Consider the following 24,747-nt stretch of genomic DNA (forward strand, 5'->3'; position numbering starts at 1 on the left):
ATATTTTTCTTTTTCCAAGTCTAGGGAGACGAGGTAGAATTAATTCTACCTGTCAGCATTAAATTCCTTTGCGTCTCTTGGCATTCTCTTGCCTATATAAGCAGCCACTTCACATCAGCCTGCCCATCAAATCTTTTCTCTCAACCTCACCTTACCTTCATACTTTTTTTTTCAAAAACACCATGGTCAGATACAACATGTTTTTGAACTAAGAAACCTTCAATATGGAGTTAAGCTGTGCCGATTGGCAGCAGGAATGGCACGTCACTTCCATTCCTGATGAGATATGGGACTCTGTCCCACAGGAGGTACTCACCCACCTCATGTTCTTCTATATGGACTACCATCGCCATCTGGAGCGATTGGAGGAGGAAAGGCTGGAAGCTCTCCGCCAGCAAGAGCGAATCATTCGACTCGCCATTCTGTTTGTCGAGAGTAGGAAGAAGAAATGATTTATTTTCTTCTTCCTGTTTTTCTTCATCATCAGCCGTGCCCTGCTTCTTGAGCTAGGACAAAGGCTGTTGACGTTAGGTTTAGCAGCTTAGGGAAATCTTGTACAAGTGCTGATGTAATTTCAATTTCATGAATGTATTCACTTGATATATTAATGAAATTTGTTTTTGTTTCAAGATTTTGTCTCTAAGTTATTTTGTACTGCATTGATAAATCCTGATAAATACTCATATTCGGATGACCATATAAATTCTGTTTTAATTTAAGTTCTGATTTTACTTTATCAGTACTTACTCATATGATTTATCTTGGTCATTTTCACTTGATTTCTTTTTAGAATATTAATGTTGCAGTGAAAAATAATTAAATAAGTGGGAACGGTTTCAATTTTGAATTAAAACTGTTTCACCTTGATTAATGGAATATCTGGGTAAGTGGAACGGTTTTTCCTTGAAAAACGGCAAGTGGATAAGTAATGATTACTGTTTTCTCGAGCCCAGTAACTATCCGTTATTACTGCATGTCTGACAGGTGTCCAACGGTAACATTTTTTTTCCAGAGTATAAGTAAGAAAGAGAGAAGATTTTTTATTAATCTTTTATTTTCCTTCATATTTTTTTTCTCTTCTTGCTTTTACTCTCCTTCTTCTTCTCACGTTGGTTTTTCATACAGACATTTTACCAAACACCTAACAGGCACTCTTAAATCTCAATTTTTCACATGACACCTAAGGATTTAATCATTGATGGAGCTAAATTTGTTCCAAACAACTATGCTGCAATTCTTGATCATGCTGAATCTCCATCTGAATTGCATTTTGTGCAAGATCTTCTTGCACACAGTGAGATTGGGTATGCATTGACCCAGCCTTCAGTCTTTTCGAGCCAACAAGTTCTGACATTTTGGCGGACTGGGCACTTTGATAATGGTGGTACACATGGCACTCTTAGTATTGTTTTCGAAGTGGGTGATTCTTCATATGCAGTTACTCCTGGTACAATACGCAGGGCTCTACATCTCCCAGAAGGATGTACTTTTTTAATTCCAGAGGAATCCGCTCTTCAGGAGTTAATGGCCACTTTGGGGTATGAACAGAGTTTGGCAAAACTTGGGCAGTTGAAACGGGCTCATATCAGAAGAGAATGGAGCTTCTTCTTCGACTGCATCACTAAAGCTTTTGGAAACAAGTGTTCGAATTTTGATCCTATCCCAATTATGAGTCAGCACATCGGGTATGCTGTTATAAACCAAACTCATTTTGATTTTGCAACTGCTATAATTGGTTTTATTGGGGATAGGATGATAGAGGATAGGAATGTTGTTTACTTTGCTAGATTCTGTCAACTTATATATACTTTTTGTACTGATGAACCTCAATTAGTCAGTTCCTCAACTTCTCCTTTTAAGGTTGCCAAACGCTACTTTAATGACCTGATAAATGCTGACACTAAGAAATCAGTGGTTAGACCATTACAGATTCCTCAGTCTGTAAAACAGATCTTAGTAAATGCTGATCCTGATACTTATAGATCTGTTTATTCTGATGTCCAACCAACAACAACCACCCAAACACCACAACAATCAGCACCTACCACTCATTCTACTCAACCAACCCTCAGGCAATATATCAAATCCTATCTCTCCACTTCACAGACTGTTCAAACCTCATCCTCAGCACCTACTGTGAAGCCTTCCTCTTCCAAACCTAAGAGGACAAAGACTGTTCCTCAAACACTTCAAAAGAGAAGGAGGATTGCTTTGAGAGATGACTCTGATATTGAGGAACAGGTTCCTTCTTCAGAACCTGTTGTTAGTAAAGCTGAGAAAGAGACTTCTCAGAAGGATTCTGGAATTGGGGGATCTAGGCTTCTCAAGAGGCTTAGAAGAATGACAGTTCCTGAAACTCCTAAAGAATCCAAATCTACAAAGAGATACAAGAAACAGAGGGCAAATAGGCCATTTTCAGATGATGAAGAGGAAGTAGCTAAGGAAGGGGATCAGGAATCTCTGATCTCACAAGAAAAGGAATTTGCTAAAGTTACGTCTTCTCCATCAACTCTATCTAAGGAAGCCGTTTCTGAAAAGGTCAACACATCCTCTGTATCTCCTGTTGATCCAGGCACAAGTGCTGATATTGATGTTCAAAACTTGGTTGTGCCTGAAGTAATTCTCTTAGAAGCTCGAACAGCAACTAATCCTTCAACAACACCTGTTACTGATGCTGTTCAAACTCCAGAGTTATCTACAACACCTTCTCTGCATCTAGATGCTGATGATCAGACTTTAGGTGAGCATCAGGATATGGCTGTTGATCAGAACTTAGAACCAGATCAGCAATTAGAGGATGTTGAAGCCTCCATTGCTACTCACACTGTTGTTTTATCAGAGGATACTGAGTCTGTAAGTTCTGATGCTGCAAATGCTGGAGATACTGGTGATGCTGCTCCAACTGCAGATGCTGATGAAGCAGGTCCTTCAGGACATGCTCCTCAACAGACTATTCTTAAGTCTGAACTTATTAAGAAGTTTGTTACCAGAGAAGCACCAGTGCCTTGGAGTGAAACTCCTGCAGGACAGGAGTGGACTAAGGAATGGAACTCAATCACCTGTGTTCCAACTGCACAGAATCTGGCTGAGCAATTGACAAAAGCTGATGAGATGTTAAATACTGATGATTTCAAAACACAGCTTAGAGTCACTGCATTGAGTACTAAACATTTACAAGGTCTTCATTCAAATACTCATGCAGAGTTACATCTCTTAAGGGAAGAACTAATGAAGCAAGAACAAGTCCACAAGATTGATAAGAAAATGTTCTTCCAACCTACCTTTGACAGGATTGCTTAGATTGATGATATTCTCAAAAATCAAGCTTCTCAGCAATCACAACTTAATGAAATCCAAGCCTCAGTGGAATTGCTTGTCTCTCTTCTTCTACCTGCTGATGCCAAAAAGGGGGAGAAAGTAATTAAGTCCAAATGCAAGACTGACAAGACACTGAAAGGGAAGGATGATGAAAATGATGATCAAGGAAACTCTGGAATGGGTAGAGGACATAGTCAAGGTAGAGGTTTCACATCAAGAAAAGCTGAAATCACAAGTCACGGGACAAGTTCTGATACTGGGAAAAGAATAAGTTCTGCTACTGGTAAAAGGATAAGTTCTGATGAACTTTTAGATCTTGATGAGGAAATGTCAAGACAGTTATTTCTTCAAGAAAATCCAGGAATGGATTTGGAGAGTTTAATGGAAGAAGAAGCCAGACTTAAATCAGAAAAAGTCACATCTAAATCTGAAGCTTCTGGTAAAAAGCCACTTCCAAAACTCAAAGGCATTGTGATCAAAGAAAGGACACATACTGAAGCAACATTGGCTAAATCACAACCGCAGATAGATCCAAGATCCAAGGGTAATGAAAAGGTTGGTGAACCTGTCAAGGTTTATGTGCCTCCTGAGGATGAAGAAATTACTGATGAAAAGGATGATCTTGCTCTGACTTCAAGAAAAGTTCTTAAAACAACCTCTGACATGGCTCAAGTTGTTCAGAGTCAAGAAACTGTAAGTTCTGATATTCAGAAGAAGCAAGTAACCTCTGACATAGCTCAAGTTAACTTGATATTAGAAGATAGACCAAAGACACTCCTACCAGGTTTCACTAAAGCAAAACAGACTCAGCCTTTGAAGACTACTGCAAGTGGTTTTGAAGCTAGAGTAGTTACTGGAAAGGAAGCAAGAGATAAAACTGGATTGGGAAGTGCTGATGAAAGAAGAATACATAACACTACCAATGATCCAACTTCCTTGAGTGAACCAGGTATTGGAGCAACTCCTAAGAGATTGAATCAACTAGAATCTGTACAAATGGTTTATCATACCTACTTGAAAGAATACATCTTGTTGTATTTCATGACAGATGGTAGGGTTTATCATATAAGGCAAAATGCCATTCCATTGAAGTATTTTGAAGAATTGGAGCATGTACTATTCTTACTTCAAGTGGATGACAGATTGATAGGAACTGCTGCAAACTATTTGAAGGATCAGATTCAGAAACAGAAAAGGCTTTATTCTGTTAAGTCTGACAGCACATATGTTCCAAAGTACAGAGATCACAAGGGTGATATAGTTGAAATGAAGCCCAATTCTGCTCAAATTATAACTACCTTTCTAGGGTACAGGGCTGTGGAATTCAATCTTGAGTCTGATAAAGCTTATTTGATCAGACTGGATCAGGATATAAGAAAAGCAAAGATTAATGATCTCAGGGCTGCAATCTTTTAAATTGGTGAAGATACTGCAGAGCTTAAAGATGCCAAAAGGAGAATGATTGATGAACTTAGATATGCTGAGAGATGTTTGTTGAAGAACTATCTCAGAACAACTCCTGACATCAGAGAGATCAGAAGATGAAGCCAAGTCAAAGATCTACAACTGCTTAAATTCTGATATTTGTACAGACTGAAGTTGTTATCAGAAGTTAAATATTGGTAAAGCTTTAAGGACTGTAAGTTGTAGTTATCTAGTCTAATTCTCATGCATTTGTACTTAATGTTTTTTGACATCATCAAATATCTGTTAAACTTGTATATTATGCTAATTTACAAGTTGGGGGAGATTGTTAGATATATTTGATAATGTCATGGCTAATATGATTTATGTTTAGTTTTCAGATCTTACTTAACAGGACAAATCAGTACTTAACTGGGAATCAGTACTTATACTGGAAGTCAGGACTTAAGGATATCAGTACTTATATTATCAGGAGATAATCATCAGAAGTTGGATATCAGAACTTAAGTGCTGAAGGACGATTAGATAAGGAAAGTAGCTGATTAAAGGAAAGAAGATCGAGATAAACATAAGAAGAGATATGCATGAAGAAGGAGTTCCGTGAAGAATGGAATACTTGGAAGAAAAGATATCTGATTGATATATTTTAGGAAGCAGAATTATATTCCATATCAATTAGCGATTATCTTGTAACTGTGTAGTATATAAACACAAACATAGGGTTTACACTATAAGTGTTATCATATTCGAGAAGATTATTCATTGTAACCCTAGCAGCTCTCGTGATATTTGTTCATCACTGAGAGGTAACAGTTCTATACTGTAACAGAGTTTATTATTTCAATAAAGTTTGTTTTCTGTTACTTAAGATATTAAAGTTCGATTTGATTGTATTATACACTGTATTCACCCCCTCTACAGTGTGTGTGACCTAACACCCTTTAAATCACAATTTGAAATAAAATGCCCCAAAATCTCATAATTAGGAGAAATGACCCTGTTGACGGAGGAATTTGGGAACAACAAAACTTGAGGTTAGTAGCCGGAAACAAGATCTGTGATGGCAGTTCTTTATCGGAAACGTGAGCAGTAGTCGGTTGATCCGATGAACAGTATTCGTTGGAAAAGATGAACAGTATTTGGTGGTGGTGATTATTGGGGGCTGAGATTGCTTAGGGTTAATGGTGGCTCCTTTGCGCTCTCGCTTCTCTCCCTTTACAATGTGCCTACGTACCCCTATTTATAGGGGATCAAGCCCACGTAGTTCTTGGGGAACAAGAAACCTAATGGGCTTAGATTTCTTATCCCGAGGCCCAATGGGAAACCCACTGGAAACCGTCTTCTACTAGCTTTAGGAATGTCCGCCGATGAGGCCCAACCACAAAGGCCCAAGGCTCGTCCGCGGCTTCGAGACTTCACGGATAAGGCATCTCCCTGGCCAAGGATAACCCTCCGCTACCAGCTATTTCTCTAGTCCGTGGACGCAGGTATAGCCGTGGTTCACCCCAAATGTTGGACGCATCCTTGTCCCCCGATAAGGAGCCCCTACCAGATTGCAGGACAAGTGATCCCAAGCTTTTGGGTGCAAAGTGCAGGATACTCCGAAGTCTCCCAACGAGGACACCCGTTGACTACAGAGACAGAGCTCCCAAAGCACACACCAGATTTCACCCCACATCCCCAATGAGGACACCCATTGACTACAGGAGGAGGCCTTCAGTCCAGGCATACCCCTGGAGGTCTTTGACCACGGACACCGCCTTTCCTGTAGATATGCTACAGGAAGGAGTTCTTCAATAGAGTACCTGCATCAAATAGGTTAGTAATAACATTCTCCATCTTCCTTGAGTCTTCCAGAGAATCCATATAAGGAGCACATAAAAGTTACATTTATATGTCAAGTAGAAGTTGAGGGCGCGCCCTGACATCTCTGCATATAGGCGTCGCCCTGTGTCACCAGCCTTTGGTCTCTTCTTATATCATTCTACATCATAGGGCGCGCCTTAAACTATTCATCTTTAGGGCTCGCTCCAATTCTGTCTAAATCAAGCAAGTCTGTCAAAGCAATCATGTCCAAACCACCCGTCCAAACAGTCTTCCTTGCTCAAGGCGCGCCCCTAGGGCTCACTATACAGGTTCCAATTAAGAAAATCCTCTCTTCCTTTCCGACAACTGGACGCGCCTCCTCCACCTGTTGGAGGGCGCGCCTTTAAGGCCTGACACCCATAACTGCCAATCAGTTATTCAAACAACGGGGCGCGTTCTAAGGGCGTACCTTCGTTTTATGGAAAGTTAATCTTATCTTTTCCTTGATTTAAGCGTTTTTCCTTCGATTTTGCCTATTTTATCAATCTTAATCTGAATATTGTTTATACCAATTTTTGGGCATAATAGACCCTTTATATCATGAAAAAACACATCTTTAATTTACGTTTTTACAAAACGCATTTTTGAATTGCGATTCTAAAATTAACAATATCTAAAACATAACAAAAAATTTGGGAAAAAAAATTAAAAAACAATAAAATGCATGTAAAGAATGCGGTAGTAAGCAAACGCATGATTTGGATGTGTGGGTTTAGAGAGCAACGCATTAGAATAAGTATGTTGGATTCGAACCTGCAACTTTCTGCGTGCTGAGTTCTTAATTGCATCGCATAATAAAGAGACCAACAACACGATCCTTGTAAAACTATAAATGCAATTTTTATATCTATTTCTCTGTGATATAAACTAAACCTGGCAACGTTACATGTCGTGTACAAACGTTTCGTGTACTTTCCTGTTTTCGTGTATTAAACCTTAAAATCGAACCCGACCCGGATTTACATTCGTGTACCAATTTGGTGACAATAACCTGAAACTAATATAATGGTGTTTACCCGCTTTAGTACACTAAAGTACACGGATTATATATGAAAAATATTAATTGTTAAAAAATGTAACAGATAAATAAATAGTGAAGTGTTTACTCACGTAATCAAGGAATAATAAAATATATTTTAGTATTTATAATTATATATATGTTATTTAGAATATATAAAATTTACATTAAGTATTTAGTATATATATATATGTATATTATATATATATTTTTAAATTTAATTATTTATTTATTCCGTGTACTTTTGTTCCGTGTCGTGTACCTATATTGGACACCCAAACCCGACACTAATTATATTCATGTTTTTTCGTATTCGTGTACCAAATTTTTGAACCCAAACACTAATTATTCGCGTCGTTTTGTACCGTATTCACGTGTCGTATATCAGTATTGTCAGGTATAATATAAAGAGCCATTAATTCATGTTATGATATTTTGGACATTTTACTCTAAAATTGTGATATTAAGGGCAAAAATCTCTCAGACACATGAGGATTATCGTGACTTATAAATCTAGAATCTTCTTAATATTTCATAAATCAAACTCAATCTTTTTTTATTAGGCAAGAGCAAGGGTTGTGATCAACAAGAGTGAAGGAAGGGTAAAAACTGAAGTGAATATAGATGTTTCAATATTTACTAAAAAGTCATCAAGATTCATCTCTAACTCACCTTACCCACTTGTCTGATTATGCCATCAAGGTCCATTTGTGCAAATTTTTTAGATTTATCACATAGCTAACGACTGATCCAAAAGGACCAAAACAGGTTTTCATCCCCCGAGGCCGACATTTCTTTGGTGATAAAAAAAGTACGTCGATGTCAAGATATATAATGTTGCTTCACTATTTATATATTGATTTTTTTTATGGTGTGTCGAAAAATACATAATAAATATTTTATAAATTTTACATAATTTGAATGTTTTATATTTTTTAATAATGATAGGCTATCTATATATATAAAATCTCCAACAATTAGAATGAGTTAATTTTATAATTTTTATTGGTTTGTACGTGCACAGCATAAATTAGAAAAATGGTTTGTCTAGTGTGTGCTCGTGAAAATATGTTAAGCACTAAAATTTATGAGTTTGTAATGTTTTGATTGATGTAGTTGTTTTGATTACAAGGAGATCTACCATTATTAAGAAGTGTTGATCAATCAAAATTATAAAAGTTTGTACTTATTATATGGGTACGAGCACTAAAAACCGGTAGAAAAAATTCATTATACAGTATGCATCTAAAACGAAAAACATTGATGTCGTTATTTGTTGATTCAGCTTGTTTGAGGAGTCTCGCAGCATTAACTCGACTGCCAACAACATTAACTCAACAGGCAACATTTTTTTAGCTTTTAGGAGACTTTAAAAAGGTAAATTACAGGAATGTGCTTAAAAATGTTAGGCTGAAATTAACGGCAAACAATTATTTGAAAAGCAGAATGAAACTTTAGCCACCGTCTCTTAAGCCAATTTTTTTAAAAATGCTTAGCCACAAATATGTAGTTTATTCTGACATTAAAAAACCTAAAAGACATGTGGCTCGCTTATTTTAATTTCTCATATGTACAATTTCGACCTTATACCGTATTAAACAAGCAGACTACAAACAAACACCTTCAAGACAAAGAATAACAAACACCTTCGAGACAAAGAACAATATCTGAATAGGTGCTCTAATAGTCTAATACCTACCCGCACATGTCAATTCAGATATTGAAAGCCATAATTTTGTGCTTAGGATTCCTATCCAAAATCCAACCTAAACGTGCTCCGGTCAATATTAGCGCATTGCAATAGCACGCGGCGTTGTCTGCAGAAGTGTCCGATTTACCTAATTTATTACTTTGATTATTCAGAATGAAATGAAGCTTACTTCCTTTTCTTTAGTTAAGTTATTCTTACGGTGTTGAGACAAAACTACATTCTTTCTATTAATTTCTAATCAGACTTCTACAAGTCGAACCCATCAACTTCTGCTTTCAGACATAGAATACCAGCAAGGCAATACTAGTCTAGGACCGTTTTAACAACCATGGGCAACACAGGCCCGTGATAAATTAGCTGAAGTAGTAATATTATGCTCACTATGGAAAAAGAACTAAACATAGCCAATAAATGACTTCAATGCACCCAGGGCATCATCATCTTTGGCATGTCAACTTCTATATAAATCTACAATGCATTAAACAAAATAATTCAATAATATACACAAACATTTCCTCTTAAACAGCAGGTAGTGTATGGAACTACTGCTTGTGGTGTTAATTATTCCCCTCGGAAAATGATGATCTAATCTGGCGATAAACTCAAGCCGTCGATAGCTCCTGTTACATCTAAGTCAATTTCTTCTTCTGTCTGTTTCCCTTCAAATCTATCCTTGATGCTGTCATCCTTATCTTTTGCACATTCTGCAGATATGCACTCCTGGAATCTGAAGCAACTGATGAGATGATCATTTGTTATCCCAGCAACTTGCATGAACGAGTACACAACTGTTGGACCAACACCCCGAAACCCTCTTTTCACCAGGTCTTTACTAATTACATCTGCCTTTGATGTCTTAATGGGAACTTGCCTGGGATAGCGAAAGTGACCAATTGTAGGTTTATGGTTTACAAAACCCCAAATATACTTATCAAAAGATCCAAACTCGTCAATAATCTGCATCATTATCACAGGTTAAAAAATAGGGTTGGTGATAAAGATCTTTCAGGGATTTTAATGCAATTTTGGGGTTTATGGCCTTTTGTGTGTCAAAAGACAAGATAAAAAAATCACATGCATATTAATCAAGTACAACAGCATATAACAATTGAGACATTAGTACTCATGGCATCTATTCACCATTAATTCCCACTTCCAACCCAGATAATCCCTATGGCAGAATCACTTGAAAAATGGAAAATAAAGTGGAAGGCTCGAGGGGTTGCGGCAAAAGATAACAAATTTAGTCTATCACGTGTCAGGGGAGAGTTGAAGAAAGGAACAAACGAGAAACAAGACAGACACATGTCCGATCACAATATGTGTATCTACATTCATTCATTGTTACCTAATTAGAAAACTTCTTCATTTGCAGCCTCAGTAAAAAAAACATGGATTTAGCACATACCTTGCATATTTGACGAGCATTTTCTATGATTACTCGTAGCTTCAACTCAGATAGAAGAGAGCTGGCTGAGTTTCCTACTGCTGCAATTCTCTTCTCATTTAATTTTGCTACTCCCACAGGGTCAAAATCCTGGAACACGTCTCTGCATAGAGATGCATCTCATTTAAAGTAAGAAAGGTTATTACCACATTGTAAACTCATAACAGTTCTGAATCTGAATATTTGAGGAAAACAGCAACATCCAATTACCTAAACATATGCCTTTTATTAAGAATGGCAGGCCAGGTAAGTTCTGCTAAAGCAGTTGATAAGCTCAGCAGTTCAAATAGCTTCCTACAAGAGGCCAACAACATTAAGACGTAACCATGACAGAGTTTTGAATGAAGAGTTCAGCTTCATATAAGTTTAAAAGAAGGGAAGGTGGGGGGGGGGGGGACTTTGAAAACAATATCATTATTACATACCTATCATTGTGAACTGGAACCCCCCATTCTTCATCATGGAAAGCAACGTAACAAGGATCTTGAGAAAAAAGAAAAAACAGAAAATGGGATTCATCATATATTTATATGTGTGCGGATGTGTGTAAATATATATGTTTATGTTAATATTAGCAGAAGTTACTAAATGCCTGTCAATGCCACCGTAAGCGAAATAACAAAGTCATAGGTAGAGTGGAAAAAATTACTTGGTAGGCAAAAGCAGCAGCCTTGCTGGAAGTTTCGGTCAGAGTATAAGAGTATAAGTTAGGAAAATAGTCATATACAAAGAAACTATATATGAGATTGTCTTTGATGAGATATGTCATGAGATGACATACTCATTACCTAATATAATAGGTATAAGTGGATATACGTAAACAACTAAAGCATTACTGATCGTGGATGGTGTTTAACTACAAGCTTTCTTGGCCTGAGCTAACTAGGCCTGAGTAACTAGGGGGTTCATTGAGACAATTTATTTCTTGTAAAATTACTAAAATACCCCTCATAATTATATATGTTAATAACTTTTCATTTAATATACACATATTAATTACAACTAATGTGAATGTATCAATTTGTCTAACTCATTATTGCATATATTTATTACTATTTCATCATTTAAAACAATTTATAACTATATATATAGATTACATCTATCTTGATCTATCTTAAAACTGAACATAATTTTAACACAATTTAAAAAAAAAATTATTTTGAGTGAATATTTTAAGTACAAAGACTATTTTAAGAAAAAAAATAGGTTAGTGTACTAAGACTTCAGCACGAAGAACACAAATTATTTTTGTATGAATGGTACAAGGAACTATTATAAAAATGCATAGTTATCATCATACGACCAAAACTAAATGTACACAAATATTAGATCGAAAGATATACGTAATATAGTGCTAAAAGTTTTAAACGTATATAAATATAACAAATATCGAACTTTAATGTATATAAGAAAAATAGTTGAGCAAATTTGTGGGGTCATTAGTCTTATGACACATACTTCTCGAAGATTATTAATCCCACAATACGAAGATTTCAGGGTGACGAACATAAATTATTTTTATGCGAATGCTAGAAGAAACTATTATAAAAAGTATAGTTGTCATTAGTTGTCATCATACGAATGAAACCAGACGTACACAAATATTAGATCAAAAGATATATGTGATATAATGCTAAAAGTTTTAAACGTATTTATATATAACAAATATTGAACTTTCATGTATATATAAGAAAACAGTTGAGCAAATTTGTAGAATTATTAATCATATGACACAAACTCCTCAAAGATAATTAATCTCACAATACATATTTTCGCCAAGATCAATAATCATGTAACTTATTTATCACACAGTTTATTCGTATTTTGAACAAACCCGTGCCTTGGAGGGTTCTCTCTCCTAAACATTGGTAGTTAAATTAAATTCCTTTTCTTTTATTTATAAAAAAAAATCTTTTCTTTTTATACCAATTACCGATAGGCAATAGGGTTGCATAGGATAAGAGGTTGAGCAATTCGGACAAAGAAACATGGGACAGGATTTAAATAACATGAGCAATCAAATCGGGTTCTTGACATTTTGATCATAAGAGGAAAAGGGTTTCTTCAGACTATCTGGTAAATCAAACATCTTTTCTTTAATTTCACGACTCTGATTCCGTATAATTTGATACATTCAATTCTTCATTCTCATGTAATGTGACATAGATACAAACATAAAACAGCATTACATACACATTTCATATAATAATTTGGATAAGTGACCGACTGGATATACGTAAACAACTAAAGCATTACTGAATGTGGATGGTGTTCAACTACAAGCTTTCTTGGCCTACAAAAATGGGTGGAGTTCACTAGTAAACTCACTAATAACAAACAACACGGGATACATTAAAAGCGTAAGAAGAATTTACCAAATATTAATAAAGCAAAGATTACAAAACAATTAATATCAATAAGTTGTAAATCGGTTTATTGTATAAATAATTAAATACTGATTAGTATAAATTATTGCAAACACAATATTATTGATCCATTAAAAACGTAAGTTGAATTTACCAAATATTCTAAAAACCAAGATTGCAAAAAATTTAATATCAACAAGTTGTATATCGGTTTATTGTAAATTAATTAAATACTGATTAATTTAAATATTGTATTGCAAACACAATATTATTGACGCATCCCCCCAACATTTATTTTTGGCGCATCTCTGTTGATATAGGTGTAATCGGGAAGGTTTGTACTGGAATGTGTAAACAACTCAAATTAGTAAACTGTTCAACAAAAATAAGGCACTGTAGTGCTGGACATTAGCATAATAAAAATTGACTTAATCGACCAAATCAAATTATTACTAGAGCAAGATATTAATCTAGTTTTTCTAATCTTCCAAAACTTGAATTTCAAAAAAAAATGTGAAGAAAAAAAAATTAGGGAAACGTCAACTGTGTGTGACTATATAAATACAACATCAAATTGACATACATTAAGCATATAAGGCATCAGAACATATTGGACCAATAACGTAGAAAGAAAAATCATGTTCACAGTGTAGAGACAAACAAACACCCTTACACGAAGTAAAAGACAAGCACAAGTAAAAAAATGAGATGTGAACCTACTGTTTAAAAGATTGTGAATGGGTATATCCCGCGAGCGTATACATGTGCATATCTGTTTCTGGTGGAAAATGAACATGGGATTTTTCCATGCACCAATAAATATATTCATCATTAGAGTATTATACTAAAAGACACGCAGCAAAAAAGTTCAGTCAAATAAGAAAAGCTTCATTAAAAATGATATACGACAACACATGCCTAGGCTCAATATATATCTAATCTGTCATTGTCATAACAGGCATTACCATAACAGAGACCCTGAAAGTGGAAATCTACATAATCTAGTGGATAAAAAGATATCTAGCTGATTTATTTGTGGATGAAGAAAAAGGCACAAGCAAAGTATACCCTCAACCAATGACCACTTGGTCTAGCAGTATCTCCCTCACTCCCTCTATGGGATGTCAAGGGTTCAAACATTGCCAAAGACAAGGTGAGTGTGCGAGTGCGAGTGCGAGTGTGTTTAATTATATAAACAAAGGATATCTCCAAATTACTCGGACCACTTTCCTAATGAACACACCTCTGCCTTATCTTAAATAGACATTGCATTAAAACTAGTTAGGGTAATAAGAGTACAATAATTAATTCTTGACATTGGCAACTGATCTAGCATAGCAATCTCAGAACATAAGCATCATCAAAGAGTTGACATTATTAGAGCTTATTCAGGTCATTGATTACAAGAAAGTGTAGTCAACGAACCACTTATATCAACATTAGGAAACTTCTTAGCATAAAAAGGACCTCAATGTAAATGCACTTATCTTAATCGAAGAGTTAAACAATAAATGCAATACAATTACACAAATATGCCTCCTATACATTTCTAATTTAGTTTCCGACAAGCTTTACACAACTTAAATTCCTAAACAGATAAATCATAAATATACGAAAATCGTTAACATCTAACAAGTTTTAGCATACCGGTATTTGGAGTAACCCAAGCACATCTTTTCTTAGCATCAACTACCTCCCCTACCCCCGCTACCGGTCCCACCTCTCCACCTGTACTCCCATCCCTAACAACCTTCTGCACCTTACTAACCGACTGCTTCCTCAAAATCGGCACACTCTTCCTAACAATCCTCCCAGTAGAAGCTCGACTATGTGACGAATCAGACGAATTATCCGAAGAACACGAAGCATTCATCGAGAAATTAGACCTAAACACCTTCCTCTCCTGTTCCTTATTCGAAACACCATTCATCACTTTACCATTCCCGGAAAATGCCGGCGATTTCTTGCCCTTGATTTCTCCAACAATCTCCATTTTTGTGTTATTCTTTGGTTTCGACACCGGTTTACGCAATTCGACCGATCTGGTTTTATTCCCGGCGGGTCCGAGAACCGGACGTGACTCCGAATCAGATAAATTCATCGATCTTGAGGTAAGAAATTTGAAATTAGGGTTAGCAAATCAGTGTAATTGGGGAAATGAAGGTAAAAGAGATGTACATTTGGGGGTGAATTGTGTATTTGAAACCCTAGATTTGAAAAATTGGAGTGATGAAGAACGAGTATGAATCAAGAGTTGTAGAGTAAGATGGTCAATAATGGTGTTGCCTGTTATGTACTCACACTACTACTACTGGGATAGTAGAGTAGTGTAGTATTAAACTTTTGTTTTATCCCCCTCTATCATTTTTTAGATGCTTTAATTTCAAAAAAATAATTATGGAAGGAAACAAAATCTATGTTAATTTCATCATAGATCCAGTATAGGTCCTGTATATGCACACTAAAAATGATTTTTTGTTTAGCATCAAAATTCTCGATTTGATTTTAAATGCATGCTTAAATTTAAGTCCGGATTGCATGTCCTAATTGTTAAATATAATAATATACAAGTTATAAATTTACTAACAAGTCGTATTATTTTAATTTAAGATAATCTACTTCAGAATCAGATTTTAAGCTAATTTTTTAAACTAAAAAATATTGTGAATATTAGAAAGTTAAACGAGATGGAAAAAATTTCGCTAAAATTTCAAGATTTTTCGGTTAATATCGTCAATATCGCTTAATTACTACTAGTTCGGAAACCAACAAGCAAAGATGTCTCTGGAACTTATGAAGGAGACACGTGACCTCGGGATCCATGTGCACCTCATTCGTAGGACACAGTTTGGGCTGCTGTAGCCCAACACTTATTGCCCCCGGGTCATCTGTCTTAAAGGACCAATTATCAGTGTCTGAAAATTCAGACTCTGCTGTAAATTGTTGATAAACTTGTTGATCATTTTACATTCCATTCAGTCATTCAATGATAAACAGGTAAGTTAACAGTAACTGAACCAACACAATTCTGAGTAATACAGATAATGAGTATGCAAATATCGTTCTCCTCTTTAGTGTTCCACAAATGGAACCAGGGAAACCAATACCATGCTACTTTGTCCAAAATACAAATATATATATATATATATATATTCGTCTACTAAACCTTATCATTAACAACAAAAGTTCTACATCCAATCCCAACCGCCGAAAATCTTAAAACTGAAAAACCATGTTCTAAGTGTTGGCATAAATAAAAAAGTTCATAATGCCTACAAAACTAGTTTCTGTCCCCTGGTTAACTTTCTTGTGTACAATTCAAGAGATTGGCTTGGCACGGGTGGCCGGATCTTCTGTAGATTCAACTTTGATCATAAATATGTATCCCAGAACCCACAGAAGAATGTATATGAAGGGTACCCAAGATAGACAAGCAAGAAGACTCGTAATGCTACCAACGTACTGAGGATCACTAATCACTCCAAAGGGAAATTCTGTCACCCATGGAATGTTTTTTCCAAATCTCACACCATAATAGGTCCCTGATTCACCAAGCAACTGATAGACCCTACATACATAACCATTTACCATTTAGTAAAACATAGTAAAAAACTGGTTAACAAAGAATTCCAGATAAAATATTGTTTTTCAACAATATACACAATTACGTATCACGAAGTTTCACCAAAAAGATTAACATGAGACTACAACTGAAATATACATTAAAAAGGAGACAAAAAAAGGCGAAGGTCTGATACATAATTCCTTTTTTTTAATAAATACTGTAAAGGAATGGAGAAAGACTATAACGGTGGCACTGTGCTAGCCAGTGTTACTCAAAGCAAGACAAGGCAACAACGGGTGTCTATTGACTATTGATTTATCACGAGGCAACCAGGGATATCTATTGTCTAACGGTTTTTCTATTATGTGCCCATGGGCACACGATAAACACGAAAAACTAAAAGTTTAGCCCATTTTGATTGCTTCCTTTTTTAAAATAGTGGTGGACCCCCTGCGTGCACAAAGATTCAACCAACCAAAATAGCCCAAAATTATGAATCTCCGTACTTATTGTGTGCAGCCCACAATAGAAAAACCGATGATTAATCATGACGCAAGAGGCTTGGCAATCGCTCGGCCATCAGAACATTAAAATAAAGATGTATCACTAGTTGATTAGCAACATGCATAGGTACAAATTAAAGAAACTATTAATTGTTAATAATATAAAACTCAAAACACATTTAAAACTAGTGAAGGCAATTAACTTTTAAATAAATAAATTCAGAATACATAAAGGGTAAATCTTTAAAGGTAAAATGAAAAATATAGATTGTAGGGTTTTTTTTTTACTTTAATTTTCAGTTTTTTCTTAGGGGCAAGTCATTAGTGATGGTTAATAGTTTATTTTAAAGTTCTAAATAATTGGGCTAGAGTTTAACTGGTATGTTTTATGAGTTCAAAGATTATTTAGATCAAGAAAATATAATATATTTTAATATTATATATAGATTTCTATTTAATTTTAAGAAAAACATGATTTATCAATCGCCTTGACTTATTAGTTAATCAGGTAATGGCATCGAAGCGACCGCTTTTTTGAAATCGCCTCACCTCGTGCATGCGAAGCAATATTGCCTCGCATTGTATCCCCACACGATTTCGCTTTTAATAACACTGGTGCTACTTAATGCTTGAAACTACAGAATTCAAGTTAAATGTAGAATACATGACTTATTATAGAAACATATATTTTTTTGCTAGTTTATTATAGCAAACATATTGCTTTCGTTATCTACACGTAAAAGGAAAAGAGTTAAAGATCTATATACATTACATCCGCTCTTAAACCTGGTAGGGGCATTACCTGCGTTTGTACTGCCTTATTATGCTTTTAATTAATTTTTACACTTTATGTTACAATCTTTTTGCATAATCAGCTTATATCATATCTTTCACATTATCTCTAACAGTTTGTTACACTTGTGAAGATTCTCAAACTCTTTTAAAGGATTTTTCTAAAAGACGTCTGCTCTGACAGAATTCATAGAAGTAGGGTAAGTCCGTGCGCATCTCTACTTCGGACTACGATATATACTGGGAAATTGTACTGTGGACATGATATGTTTAGCTTGTTTTACGTTTATAACATCTTAACCCAACTTCCCCTAATCTTAATCTACTCTAAACGTCCTAACAAGTGTGCGTATACATTGTACAATACCCGAACTCTAAACCCAAAATGCCAAATAATTTCTTTCAAGACCTAAGTAAAAATAACATTAATAAAACAACAAAAGATCCAATTAAGCCTTAATCGTAAATTCGTAATATTATCAAGTCTTTAATACTAATTCCTGAAGTGGAACCGAGGTTTCCTGCCATGATTCAAATAAACATAGATAACTGAGACACACATAAATCAAAGACAATATACACATATAAGTGGGGGGTAAAAGGGATTGCTAACCTGAAATTGAGGAACTGACCAAACAAAAAGAGAGGCCAGAAATAAAGAGGAGGGGGCCAAGAAAGAGTGGAGACAGAGAAGAGAGCAATAAACTGAAGAAGCTTCAAGAAATGAGACACAGAAGCCATGACAGTTGAAGGGTCTTTCCCTGATTTGGCACATAAATCAACCCATTTCTGTGGATTGTTCCAGAGATAGTAATAAAATGGGAATGGTAATAATACCCCGATTCCTGCTATTATACCCATCTCTTTTTCTTCTTCGGAGTTAGCTTGCAGCTTCAAGATGCGAATCGCTTTTCTGATAATACTACTTGTGTTGTATATCGATTTTCAGGGTTTTAGTACAGGGAGTTGTAGTTTTAAATTGGTTTCAGATTCCAATCAAAGTTTTATGAGTTTTTTATTCGCAGGACAAATGTTTTATGAGGTTTTTCCCAACGAAAAATGATAGGTAACGGAAAGTGGTTCCAAAACGCCCCCCATCCTATATTGGCTTACTAGAGGGTTTATAATAGAGTTTTACATTCTTATTATTATATGATAAGATTGAATAATAACTAATATTGATTTAAAGATTTTGAATATATATGACAAAACATTATTATATTAAGTTTATTGTGATTATAATAATATTTTGTCAATAAATTGATGCAAGGCAACCAAACAATATTATAGAGTAAAATCGGGGCATAAAACATTTTTACCACTTTCGGTCAAAATTATAAAATTTTATGGTTAAAATTCGACGAATCAAGCACATGATTTGAGGCTCTGCACAGAAGAAATATACTCAATGTTGAGTTGATGAAGAGCTACAATTTTAAATGAAGAAATCAAACGACAGTCAATTAAAAATCAGAAAGATAAGGGAAGAAGGAAAAAAAAATGAAGAGAGAGACGTAAATATTATTAAGACTCTTATTATTTTAATGAATAATGCACATAAAATAATATTATAATTTGTTATGGGTGTACAAGTGAAAACATGACAATTTTACACATCTTAAGTATAATTATTTTACCTATATAAATTTTTGATTTTTGATAAATCGCAAATCAATAGTTCAACTGATGTATTCCAATTTCCTATTTTTATAACCATGAATTACTAACCTAATTATTAATATATTTATCATAGAAAACGAAGTAAATTTGAAAATATATTCATATTGTCAATTGTACAATATTATATTCAATATGTCGTCTTTCATATTCAATCATTACATTTTCCACTAAAGAAAGTAAGAATTAACTCATATTCATTCTATCACCAGGTGTACCATGTAAACAACTGTAGTAACTCTTTAATTAATTCTGTATTATTTCATTCTTGTGAGTTGTAATTATTTTCACGAGAAATGTGTGCTTTCATTTACATTACATTTTGATCGTATATTTAGATTTCATGGCCACACATTCAATTCATTTTAAGAGAAAATATGTTAATTACGTCATCAATCTCAATTCCATAAAAAGGGATATTTAGTCAATTGATCCATCAGGAAGCAACATGAATATATAGTCAACAATTACAATCAGAATAACATCAACAGGTTTTGATTTGGATACCCCTCCCCCAATGGTCCTTGTATTATACTGGTAAGTCCCGTGTGAATAATACCACGGGCTTAGGTACTGTCTCGAAAATATCACGTACTATTTTATGCATGATGTATTGAGCCTAGGATTTTCACGCAAACAGTCTCCCTATTTCAGTGTAGATTCATGATTTGCGTATATTTTACCCTACTCAGACCCCAATGTAATATCCAGAAAAATTACGTGAATATTTTATGTTAAATGAATAAATATTATGTGTTTGTATAAATGCTATTTGTATTCCCGTATGGACCAGAAAATTTTTCGAGTAATTAATATATATTTTAAAATGCATTTATATGAATCGATCTGCAATCGAGACTCGTATTTAATTGCGTCTTTATCGAGGTACACGATTTATCTCGTTTTATGTGCGTTTGAATGTATTTTATGTGTTTTCGGGATTTTCTGTTAATTTAGGTATCATTTCGGTTTTTCAAAAATCAACAGACCGGGACCCCACCGGGACGTCAAAGCCCACAAAATTCATGTTTTTATTTTTATAGAATTATACGTATTTCAAATACCCTTTTGATTATTCGCAATTTTTGGGGATTTTTTATATAAATTTTATAATTTATTACTTTTAAAATTATTCCCCGTAATTATTATTTTGGGGCTTAATTATTTTAATTAGGAGATAAAAACACCCATAATTAATTTTGGGGATATAATTTTACGTTTAATATAAATAGCAGATTATATCATTTTATTTTATTTTTATTTTCATTTTATTTTCAGAAAATCCAAGAACAAACTTTTGGGGGTGAAATTTATTGTCCAACCTTTGATTCATGATTTTGATCGATCGGGATTGATTCTGTTGTTTCTAGGATGACGTAGCTGTTCAGGGGGTGATTTGGGATCGATTTGGTACTGAAATCGACCGAAACGAAGATGTCTGGAGGTGTTCAAAATGTCGTCGGGGATTCGCCGGACTCCGGCGAAGTCGCCGGTTTCTGGGATAATGTGACGCCCTCAATCTCGGGGATAGGAAATGAGGACCCACACACCTTTAATCTATGAATTTAATAAGCATAAACCCCTATCAACTACTAACAGGATCAAACGAGATAAAGTTTGAGACAAGATCACAACTACCAACCATAAAATATAATTTACAACCCAAAATAAAACCAAATTTACATAATCGATTCCGACTTGGAACCGACAGATAACCCATTGTATCTTTACAACCTTCCGACTAAGCGCTTGCTTACACATAACCTGTACTACCTGCTCTAGCATCTGGAAGCCCTCAACACGGTAGGGACCACCAAGTACGCTCTTACGAGCAGTGCGCCTAAGTCTGGCCATCCTCTTACTTAACTGCCATGGTTAGATCAAAACAAAACATATGAGTATAAAACTCAGCAAGTAACTATAAACAGTTCTACGATACAAAATCCACAATATACCATTACTGATCTCAGGGCATTCTACTTTATCAATTCTAGGTGGCAGATTTCTGTCTTTTGGGCTATGAAAGGATTATGAAGAAAAGCTTCGGGCTTTCAAGGAATAAGGCTCAAGATAGGGTGAAAGCCGACATTCATCACAAATCATTAACAAAATCACAAATGATCTTTCAAAGCGAGAATCTTTTCATCATTGGGAATCAATTGTATGATTGATAACAGAATCAAAATCAGGGTTCACAAGATGTAAGCTAATCAATATCACAATCAACTCTTTTCAAAACATTATATACCATTTCATTTTCAAAGAATCAATTACTGAATAGGAAATTTAATTCCTCTTTAAATAATTATGGAACCCTTGATTGGACTACTTTAACTTTCAATTCATAATAATACGGGTGATCAGCCTGTACCGACCTCCATCCGGTCTTTAAGGTACCTATGGCATAATTTCATCCTTAACTAAACTAGCCCCGCTAGCCTCTTTATATGACTGGACTAGTCCCACTAGTCTCTTACGTATCAATCCAATCCATCAGAAATTCGTTTGGAAAACCTTGTGTTGGAAAAAGAAAGGTTTACTAAATCCATTTTATCATTACCAAGAATATGAAATCATTTAGACTCTTTCAAGTTGAAACTCATTCTTAAGTTCAATTTCAAGAATTCAAAGGAAGTGAATAAACCAGAGGTAAGCAAAGTTCAATGCTAAAGATCTTGATCAAATGATAACAAGGTATACAAGTTAGGGAATCAAAACCGTTTCAAGGATCATTAGGGAATAAGGTAAACAAAGGAATAAGGATCATCACACAAGGGGTTCGCAAAGGTTCTTATAGGGTTTACAAGAATTCAAGGTATTAACAAGTGATCAGGATAAGAAAAGGTTACTAAAAGGTATGAACAATAATCTTATCAATAAAAAGGTTCACGAGGACAAAGATAGGGCATCTCAAGAATCAATAACAGGGGTATATCAATATAACAATTCATTACTCTACATGGCATGAACCATATCCTCTTTATAACAATTGCACAAGTAAGTAGAGTTACTTGCCTGAATTTGCTTTCCTGTTTCATGGAAGTTGAACTACTGCCACCTAGTATACCTTTCCCTTTCCTAGCCCGAATGCCCTCACGCTCCAAATCTACAATCCAAAAATCAAAACCTTAATCAGATTCCCATTTGATGTTCCCAGAACGTTTAACAATTCCCTTTATTGCAATACCCTAAGAGCATATATATATACTCAATTATACTCACACAACACATTTATACCATAACTCGTATACTTAAACCAAATAGACTTCGGATCACGTATTGCGATACAAATATGACATATAACATTTAATCCTTGTATTTTAAACTCTATACTCGAGTTATCATATCAATACATAATCTCATATCAAGACGACTCAAAAATCTCCTTTTTACATCACTTAATTCGAACCAAAACAAACAAATAAATCACATAATTCTTAGAAATCTCACATGCATTCACTTGGTAAGATATTGGATTCAAATCAATTACGTTTACAACCATAAACCATTCGGCTTTATCACATAACACAAACAAAAGATCCAATGATTCTTTTAGACTCTAATCTTGTCAAATACAACCTCATATCTTAACATGCAATCTTTATTTCATCCACATCTAACTTTAATTCATCATGGAAACACATAAGCAACACTTTAAGCACATAATCCATCTTAATTTTCTATAAATTCGACTTATACCATTCGAATTTCTCAAGAAACATCACATGCAACACCACAAATTGACATGCAAGGATAAAGATCATTTAAAATCTTTAGTTCAAGCCAAAATTCATCCTTTAAAACCTTTTTCAAACAAAATCGAAACAAGTTTAAATCCTCAAATCAAAATCCTTTATAAAATTGAATCAAAATCAAAAATCCCTTTTTAAGAAGTAAAAATTCAAACTAAAACCATTTAATCAAGACAAAAGACTCTTTGATTCTTAAACCTTAAACACTTTAATCAAACAACTACTCTCCTTTTCATTTATACAAATTCGAACCAAACACTAGCACAAAACCAACCAAATCACTTGCAACCATTTTAATTCTACCATTCATACTATCACACAATAAAATCATTCTTCCCACATAATCTTTTTTAAGAAAATTTGAACCTAAAAAAGGTTCAAGACCAAAAGAAACTTAGAACATTAACATGCAATAACTTTTAGTGACATGCATATAGATTCTTATGACATGCATCCCATTTCAATCAACTAAACACCAAAATCACTTAGTAATAAACCTTATTTCCCATTTTCTAAACACAAAACTTCATTTACCATCAAAACTCAAAATCCATCAAATATCAAACATGCAAGTTATACTTTAACAAGAATACATCATTTCACTAAGAATATCACACTCCTAAAATCCCATTGGCTCTCCTTGGATCATGACCGGTGGTGGTCGAACTCAAGAGTGCCCAACTCGGGTCTCCTCTTTGAGTTTTGAACCTTAAAACTACAAAACACACTTGTTTACATTCCTTTATGATCACATACCAAAAAATTACACTTTCTTGAATATGACCAAAGAAATTAAGATAAGAAAAGTTGCTTAGAAACATACATGCAAAGTGTAAATGAATAGAGTACTGAAAATAATGATTGTTGATGGGTAGATCTTTGAATTTAAGCTATGTTTTAAGGTTGCATGTAAGAGAGCGAAGAGAGATGGAGAGAGAACCGAGAGAGAGAGAGAGAGAATTCGGGAGTGGGGGAGGAAAGAGAGAGAGAGAGAGAGAGGGGGGGGGAGAAAAAGAGAAGGGTGGGTGGTTTATATAATGGTATGGCAAGGGTAGAATGGTAATTATGCCACAATTGATTTTCACTTCTCATTTCTTTTATTCTCATTCCCAAAAATGAATTTGAATATTATATAGCTCTCTCAGAAAAGATGAAAATGGAAGTAATATCAATTTTAAAATATAGGATTCGAAATTAGCTTTTCGTCCATATTTTCAGAATAATTTTTGAGCGAACGGTTGTTTAAATACGGATTTTACAAGATTATGCTGCAAATAGCATTTTAACTCCATAAAATCATTTTAAAA

General features: G+C 34.7%; 2 protein-coding genes across 2 annotated transcripts; both read right to left on the bottom strand.

Moving 5' to 3' along the window:
- Positions 1–9,696: 9,696 nt before the first annotated feature.
- Positions 9,697–15,502, bottom strand: LOC141684485 (uncharacterized). The gene is made up of 5 exons (XM_074489487.1): positions 14,799–15,502; positions 11,211–11,268; positions 10,996–11,079; positions 10,747–10,888; positions 9,697–10,295 (listed from the first exon to the last, which is right to left on the bottom strand). Exons 1-5 carry the CDS (start codon positions 15,250–15,252, stop codon positions 9,924–9,926), a joined length of 1,110 nt encoding a protein of 369 aa, XP_074345588.1. The 5' UTR covers positions 15,253–15,502; the 3' UTR covers positions 9,697–9,923.
- Positions 15,503–16,266: 764 nt separating this feature from the next.
- Positions 16,267–19,114, bottom strand: LOC141682507 (phosphatidyl-N-methylethanolamine N-methyltransferase). Its single transcript, XM_074487202.1, has 2 exons — positions 18,625–19,114; positions 16,267–16,719 (listed from the first exon to the last, which is right to left on the bottom strand). Exons 1-2 carry the CDS (start codon positions 18,870–18,872, stop codon positions 16,470–16,472), a joined length of 498 nt encoding a protein of 165 aa, XP_074343303.1. The 5' UTR covers positions 18,873–19,114; the 3' UTR covers positions 16,267–16,469.
- Positions 19,115–24,747: the final 5,633 nt, after the last annotated feature.

Source organism: Apium graveolens, chromosome 9 (genome assembly GCF_009905375.1).
Source record: "Apium graveolens cultivar Ventura chromosome 9, ASM990537v1, whole genome shotgun sequence".
In the NCBI taxonomy this organism is placed as follows: Eukaryota; Viridiplantae; Streptophyta; class Magnoliopsida; order Apiales; family Apiaceae; genus Apium; species Apium graveolens.

Bases quoted from the DNA above. Each gene is read 5' to 3' on its own strand.
- LOC141682507 (XM_074487202.1), bottom strand. From the start codon at position 18,872: ATGGGTATAATAGCAGGAATCGGGGTATTATTACCATTCCCATTTTAT. The intron at 16,720-18,624 runs GTTAGCAATCCC...TTATGTATGTAG, and splicing joins GGTCAGTTCCTCAATTTCAG to GGTCTATCAGTTGCTTGGTG.
- LOC141684485 (XM_074489487.1), bottom strand. From the start codon at position 15,252: ATGAATTTATCTGATTCGGAGTCACGTCCGGTTCTCGGACCCGCCGGG. The intron at 10,889-10,995 runs GTAATTGGATGT...ATCTCTATGCAG, and splicing joins AATAAAAGGCATATGTTTAG to AGACGTGTTCCAGGATTTTG. The intron at 10,296-10,746 runs GTATGTGCTAAA...ATAATGATGCAG, and splicing joins ATGCTCGTCAAATATGCAAG to ATTATTGACGAGTTTGGATC.